This window comes from Notothenia coriiceps, unplaced genomic scaffold (assembly GCF_000735185.1).
Source record: "Notothenia coriiceps isolate Sejong01 unplaced genomic scaffold, NC01 NC01_scaffold00002842, whole genome shotgun sequence".
NCBI classification, from domain to species: domain Eukaryota; kingdom Metazoa; phylum Chordata; class Actinopteri; order Perciformes; family Nototheniidae; genus Notothenia; species Notothenia coriiceps.
This window is the reverse complement of record NW_011335543.1, coordinates 89537-96788: the sequence shown is the minus strand read 5'-3', so window position 1 is coordinate 96788 and position 7252 is coordinate 89537. Positions and strand designations below refer to the sequence as shown.

Below are 7252 nucleotides of genomic sequence, written 5' to 3'. Positions count from 1 at the left end.
AGTGGTTCACAGTCCTTTTGTGTTAGGAAAGATAAAGGAGGTTTGGGTTTAGAAAGAATTTTTCCCCCCGAACGGTTGCCCTAAAGACATGTCTGACTAGGTCTAAACTTTGTGAAAGATACTGCAATTCTATCCACAGCGATGCCCATAACCCCGGTTGAGGTGGTTAGTCCCTCCTCTGTCCCGGATGCCTGTAACGGCAAGCTTCGCCGACCTCTGCGACACATGTATAACGGTCCGAACATTCTACCAAAACGACAAAGAAGTGTCTTAAGCCCCGGGTACGTTTCTGTCACAAATTTACTCGCTTTTACTCCCTTACCCCGAATTTTACGTACTAGACAGACCATAAAACTTTTTAATTTTTCATATTTATACGGAATATATCCATACCAGGATGGTGATATAGCACCGGGGACACATATTCATGTATAAAAGACGTACAAAAGTGCATTTTGCATGATAGGTCACCTTTAAGTTGTATACCCAAAATCAGCACTTTTGAAACAGGAAGTGAAATAGAGGGATATGAGGCATGGCTAGAATAGGTGATCTGTTTGGTATTTTCTGAGCAAAACACTTCATAGACATATTTTTTATATATTCTTATATATCTGAGACCTATGCTATTGCCTAAAAATAGCATGATAGGTGCACTTTAAGTTGAATGCAGCTGTGTAGCACATTGGCCCCAAAAGTTTTTCTTATCTTATCTTTTATTATCTTATCTTAGTTTCTTATCATTTTAATTCAGGTTGAAGGCTTACATTTTTGCCGCTGCATTCTGGTATATCAAATTACTATTCATATCTTTCACTGCACTGTAACTTTAATTGTTTTATATTCTTATTATATTTTTAGCTTGTTTTAATTTGTGTGTTTTTTTGTGTGTTTTTAAATGTACTAAAATCTCATTCTGTAATGAGTTTCTGTTTCACTCTGTTTTCAATCTTAATGCTTTTGAAAAACACTGTTTGGAAATGTACTGTATAAATAAACGTGTCTTGCCTTACAGTAGATGCACTGATAAAGGAAGTTGAATGATAGCTGAGGGATCATTTAAAGAAGATCTAGATTACTGGAAGTGAGAGGAGAGATAAATGTATTTCTTACATCAATATAACTCCGGTCAGAATTTCTCCCACTGGCCTGGATGTTGACATTTCCGAGGTGCAGAACAGCTGCCAGGATCCTGAAGAGCTCCATCTGCTGGTCAGGCTGCACACCTGCATGATGAACAAATACACCAATAATCTTGCATTATCTTCATTAATTGACAACATGATTTAATCACATTAATGTCACCTGAGTCTGAACAGGTGGATGCATTGTGTACATGTTTGTGTGTGTAGAAAGCTTGTATTTTCTAATCTTGTGGGGACATAAATCTGTTTCTACAGCCAAGTTGTGGGGACCGACTTAATTATGGGGACAATGGACAAGTTAGAGTAAGGATCCGCCAGTAGTGTTTATAGTTATGGTTAGATTAGTGTGGACATGAATATACGTTAATGTAATGTCTTCTAAATTGATGGAAACATGACTGTGTTTATCAGAATCAGAATCAGAAACTGGTTTATTACCAGGTAGGTTCACACGTACGAGGAATTTGACTGGGTGTCGTGGTGCATACATAAAAATAAAAAACAAAAATGTAAAAATGAACACAGATAGTGAGCTATATTAAGAACATGTAATACAAATATAGTAAGATAGCAATAACATAAAGCAGTCATTTACATTGAAATAGAATGCAATATTTAATGATGTATGTGTCTGAGAGTAAGCGTACTCTACCCAGGATGGTGAAAGCGTTGCGAGTGCGCTCCAGGTCCAACAGGTCATCAGTACCAGGAATCTGCGTCTCTCCTCCCTGGCTGGTGTAGCGGAAATTCTCAGGTGCATCTGGAGGAAAAACGCAGAGCACAATCAGGCTGCATGCAACATGGACAGTGGTATATACAACAGATACAGAACTCAGTGAATAGAAAAGGTGTAGACATGGTAACATTTTATAGGAAAAACAAATGATGGGGATGCCTCTGAAGTCTCACCCAGTTTAAAGGATCTCATTTCAGGCAACTCTCTGGAGGCACACAGCTGGTAGAAGATGTGGTAGTTCCTCTCTGCTGATGCCTTACATGCACATAAACAGACAGAAATGTTCATTAACATATGCATAATACACAAATGAGTTACATTAAACCTCAGAATAAATGGGAAATTATTCATATGCAATAAAGCTTACTTACTTGGAAGACAACCCTAGACTTCTCCAGGAGATACGTCCTCATGTTCGCCCCGATGATGTCTCCTTTTCTGCCAAAGCCGATCTCGATGTACTTCCCAAAACGACTACTGTTGTCATTGCGAGTGGTTTTAGCATTCCCAATAGACTGTAGGTAAAAGCATGTGTTTTGTAAAAAAACATCAGTGACAGGTAAAAACTATTTTTTAAATAACTAAATGTGTTTAATGGTCCATCACCTCCATGATTGGGTTGGAGGCCAGAACCCTCTCCTCCACGCTGGTCTGCTGGGCCGCTCCTCCGACCACAGCAAAGTATCGCATGGTGAATTTGGCTGAGACCGTTTTACCCGAGCCAGACTCTCCACTGATGATGATCGATTGGTTTTTCTCCTCCCTATACACACAAGGCAAGACAGGGCAAGTTTATTTATATAGCACTTTTCTGTACGCGACAATTCAAAGTGCTTTACAAAACAAATGAAAAGACTTTTTAGGAATAAATACATTAAAAACACATTGTACAATTTTACAACAGACATTACAAAGCAAAGATAATCAAATAATTAAAATAAACACCACAGGTATACAATACATTTTTAAAAGGCATACTTTAGTTCGAATATGAGCATCTCAATTAAAAGCAGCCAAAGAGATATGTTTTTAGTCTCGATTTAAAAATAGTAAGCGTTTCTGCGGACGTGCATGATTTGGGTAGTTTATTCCAGAGTGTCGGGGCATAATAGCTAAATGCTGCCTCTCCACGTTTTGTTTTTACTCTCGGAACCGATAGCAGACCCATCCCAGAATACCTGAGGCACCTTGATGGCTCGTAATTATGCAGGAGTTCAACAATATACTTTGGTCCTAAACCATGTAATGATTTAAAAACTAGCAATAGATACTTCTTTGGCCGACTGGAAGCCAATGTAGATGTACACAGATACCATGAATACCATATCCCATAAAGTGAAGTTATGCTGAGACCATCACTGTGGTTGTTACAGTACAGTGTAAGCAATTAAAGTAGGTTGTACTGTATAATGGTTGAAATGTTTCTGGTTGCTGTCACATGACCTCTGACCTGGTCATGGTGCGGTAGGCTTCCTCGGCCACAGAAAAGATGTGAGGCTCCATGTCGGCCATGTCCTGCCCGCTGTAAGCATCGATAACCTCCTCTCCATATATGGGCAGCTGGTCATAGGGATTAATGGCCACTAACACGATACCTGGAGGGACAGGAAAATAAAGTCACATCAGTAAGATACTCTGGATATTGATAGGATAATAATGTAGAAATACAGTTTTTGTAATAAATTGAGCGTGTTTTTATTTGTATAGAAAAAGCACTTATATAAGTCTTACTAGAGATGACACATGTTTTAATTGTACATGAACTAACTTAAGCATTCCCAGTGCAACCGAAAATACAAATAAGAAAAGATTAAGTTTCAAAAGGCCACTGTTTTAGTCTTAATCGAACAAAGCAGACGCAAGAAAACACAATGCCTTTTGTCAACTAAACTAACCCTAACATAAGTTGCCATCTCGAAACTACAAAAGTTTGAATTAAAGTAAAACCATTTTTGGTAGAGTGACTTTAAGAAAACGTTGCATCATCTAAATGACAGAAACATTTAATTGCATCTTAAAACAGTAGCAGCTAGGGAGTTCCCTCCTCAACCTTTGACCTACAGTAATATATCGATCATTATGAGCCGTTATTCTGCAGACAGAAGCACACAGGAGCTGCATGTTGCACACATCTCAAACACCTGCTGTGACTAATGTTGGCCACAATAAGTAGAGCAATCATCCCTTATTTAGCTCCTATTCCCTCTCTCTGCAGTCTGCATGTTCACAGTCAGAGCTCACCACAGTACGTGTAGATGCTGCTGTAGTCCAGGAATCGAACCCGCAGGTTGTGCAGGACAGCAGCTTCATGGAGGAAGCTGAGAGCCGTCAGGTCGTTCTCCCCCTCCAGGATGTCAGGGTTCCCCGGCGGGGGGAGATCAGAGGGGGACGCCAAAGGGTAATGGGCCTCCTTCCAATGGAGAAGGATTCAAGATTCAAGGCTTTTATTGTCATTTGTACTTAGCTGCAGTGTAGATATGTCAATGAAAATCAGGAAGATAGAAATTATTTTAATGGGAAATGTAAAGTGTTTCATGAAAATATGGAAGGCACTGGAGCGTAGCATGTTTTTTATAAGGATCATGAGCCTTCACATTGATTTGTGGATAATATCAAGATACATCATGTCTCACCTCCCCATCAGAGAGCTGTAGCAGCAGGTTATTATCTCCGGGGCTGTAGTCCTTGAGGAGCAGAGCTGACACCCAAACAGCATCCGGGTCAGGAACCCACACCCTTGCTCCCTAACAAGGGAACACATTAGATTAAAAAAAAATAACAGACACACCATTTTTTTTTTACATTTAAATAAAGAAGGGAAGAGATTCTGCAGGTTTGACACACTTTGCATTTTATAGACCATTTTTGGAGTCCAGAAACGAGAGGTTTTTTTTACAGCTTTTTGTTTTCTATTCTGACACGCTTAAGATACATGAATTTCCTGACCCCACCCAGAAAAGACATTTGTCAGCCATCAGCATAAAAGGCTCCTAAACGATGTTAAAAATTAACACTGGTCATCCTACTCTAAATGGGATTACCCATTACCTACTTCTAACATATGTAATTTTCTTATTATTCTTCCCTTTTTACAAATAAAGGTTAAATCAACATATTACAATTTCCTACTCTTATGAGTTTACACATAGAAAGATTAAAACAAATTTTAACTCAAAAGCTGTTAACTGTTGACACAAATCAGGAAAGGCTTTCATTTGAGCACTGAAACATATTCTATAAAATACAAACAAATAATTTCTTATGAATACATATATACCTAGTAATGTTTTATATCATAACCAGTACTCTACAAATGGTAAGCCCTTCAGAGGTTTTGAAAAAAACAACATTTAAGCCAGTCTTACCTTGCTGTATAGCTCCAGTGAGGTCATCTTAACGTCTTTAAAGCATGCAGGTATATATCATTATGAGGTTAAATCAACAGGAGCAACATCCACACGTCCCTCTGAAGGAACTGTCTGTTTCCTCCACACTTCAGCGGAAGAGCCACTTTGTGTCCTGCTGACAGTTCTTTGCACTTTGTCCAGGCTCACAGGGAGGCATGAGGATCGTCAAGTTAAGTGTTCATCTATGGGAGGATGCAGTGATTGGACGGAGGGGTTTCTCCAATTAAATGTGCAGTGTGCACCAATAAATCCAGAACATGTGGTCCTTTACTTTAAGAGGATTCAGGTGCATCCAAATCCATGTTAAACTATAGTTTAAATGTTAGTTTGAACCTGGATTGGTTTGACTCAACCCGTTTCAGTTGCTATAATTGTAAAGTGCTGAAAGACATGGATCACAAAAGGTATGTCAGATGATTGTAAAGCAACATTTGGAAAGTCCTCCATATCATCCTTACTTAGGTGAGGGAACACCTCAAAGTTAAACGATCACAATTAGAAAATGACAACAGAATTAATGACTTGAACTCATTTTTAATAATTAATACAATCAAATTCATTCAGCATCAGCCTGCTGATAATGAGAAGGGATTTTCAATATTTTAGCTTGATATATTATTTAACATCAAACCACAGGGATATAAAATACAAAACAATTTTTCTTCAGATGATGAATGACATGACATTTTGACTGTATTTTGCTTTGACACCAATTTTGTGCTGGGTTTACATGGAGGCAGCATGTGTGTGGTAAACATGGAAATATATTCTATGCTGGTAACATTGAAACAATAAAGAAAAACCTGGATTGACTCGGACAGAAACAAAACCTAAACAACCACAACATCAGTAAGCACCTATAATAAGGGGTTTTAAGTGATATCTTTCCCGTTGTGCTCATCCCACTCGTGTCTTACTTTCCTTATATTAATTTTACAACGGCATAGCCAACATAATCGCTTACGGTAAAAATACCAAGCAGATTTGACAAATGTCAAACAACCCTCTTCCAAACGACCTCTTTGGTCAACAACCATTACTCACAGGATGACACAGCTGCCATAAAGTACACGATTTCCTTGAAACTACTACAATAAAAACTTTACTTTGCTTTCCGATGGATCAACACAGGATTCAAACTACAACGTCTGCATTAGTATCAACAGCAGAACTGCAGGCTGGCACCTATTAAATTAACTTATTGTTACAGCTCAACTGGTTTGACTAGAAAACATTGTGTTTTGTGTCAGACAATTCTTGGAGAGTAATGAAAAGAAAAAGAGACATGCCAAAAATACAAAACATTCATTTCCATCTGTCCTAAAAAAAGAAAAAAAGGAAACATCCAGATAAACATTTAGCTGACGTAAAATGTTTGGATCTGACTGTCACTAAATTAATACAAACCCATTCAAAGCCTCTCGGTAAAAAATACGCTTCTCATCAAAAACTGAATTTGACACACTGTAGATAAATTAATTTTAATATTTGAAAGTTAAAACGGGATTTTTTTTTAATGTCAGCTCATATATATGTAATTTAATTGTCGTTGAAGTCAAGGAGTCCCATCTAGTGGAGTTAATAATGAATAGGTGCATTTGAGACTCCCAGGGGTTTTTTGGCTCGGGGGAAGACCGTTCTTTAGGTCGTTCAGGACTGGTGTTAGTCGGGTTGGGTCAGGGTTGAACGCAGATACTCGGGGCAGGACTGCTGTAGACTCCCACTGTTCATGATCATGTGTGCGGGCGTTGAACAAATCCCTAAAAGAGGAGAGGATTGACAGTTAGAGGATACAGGTAGTAATACAACACTCATAATACGCCTTGATCTGCAGCTAGCTACGTTTCGACTTTAGAAACCAGAGGCCTGTAATATGAAGCTGGTTCAACCTAACCTGGATATGTTTGAGTTAGCCGGTTGGCCTAATCCAGTGGTTCTCAAAGTGGGGGGCGCGCCCCCCCAGG

The 7252-nt window shown here is 38.7% G+C and overlaps 1 protein-coding gene and 1 long non-coding RNA gene across 2 annotated transcripts in view; both read right to left on the bottom strand.

Annotated features, from left to right (window-relative positions):
* LOC104940954 (unconventional myosin-Va) overlaps positions 1–5348 on the bottom strand; it is a 21098-nt gene extending 15750 nt beyond the window's left edge. The window contains exons 1-10 of the mRNA XM_010765975.1: positions 5247–5348; positions 4515–4625; positions 4123–4291; positions 3332–3476; positions 2488–2644; positions 2253–2396; positions 2055–2136; positions 1798–1905; positions 1114–1226; positions 146–216 (exon numbers count right to left, since the gene is read on the bottom strand). Of these exons, the coding sequence (XP_010764277.1) occupies positions 146–216; positions 1114–1226; positions 1798–1905; positions 2055–2136; positions 2253–2396; positions 2488–2644; positions 3332–3476; positions 4123–4291; positions 4515–4625; positions 5247–5273 (1127 nt within the window). The 5' untranslated portion in view covers positions 5274–5348. The remainder of the gene's footprint in view (positions 1–145; positions 217–1113; positions 1227–1797; positions 1906–2054; positions 2137–2252; positions 2397–2487; positions 2645–3331; positions 3477–4122; positions 4292–4514; positions 4626–5246) is intronic.
* A 454-nt stretch (positions 5349–5802) lies between these two features.
* The window catches only part of LOC104940943 (uncharacterized), a 3072-nt gene continuing 1622 nt past the window's right edge, over positions 5803–7252 (bottom strand). Inside the window, exon 2 of the long non-coding RNA XR_797843.1 lies at positions 5803–7048. This is a non-coding gene — a long non-coding RNA (uncharacterized lncRNA). The remainder of the gene's footprint in view (positions 7049–7252) is intronic.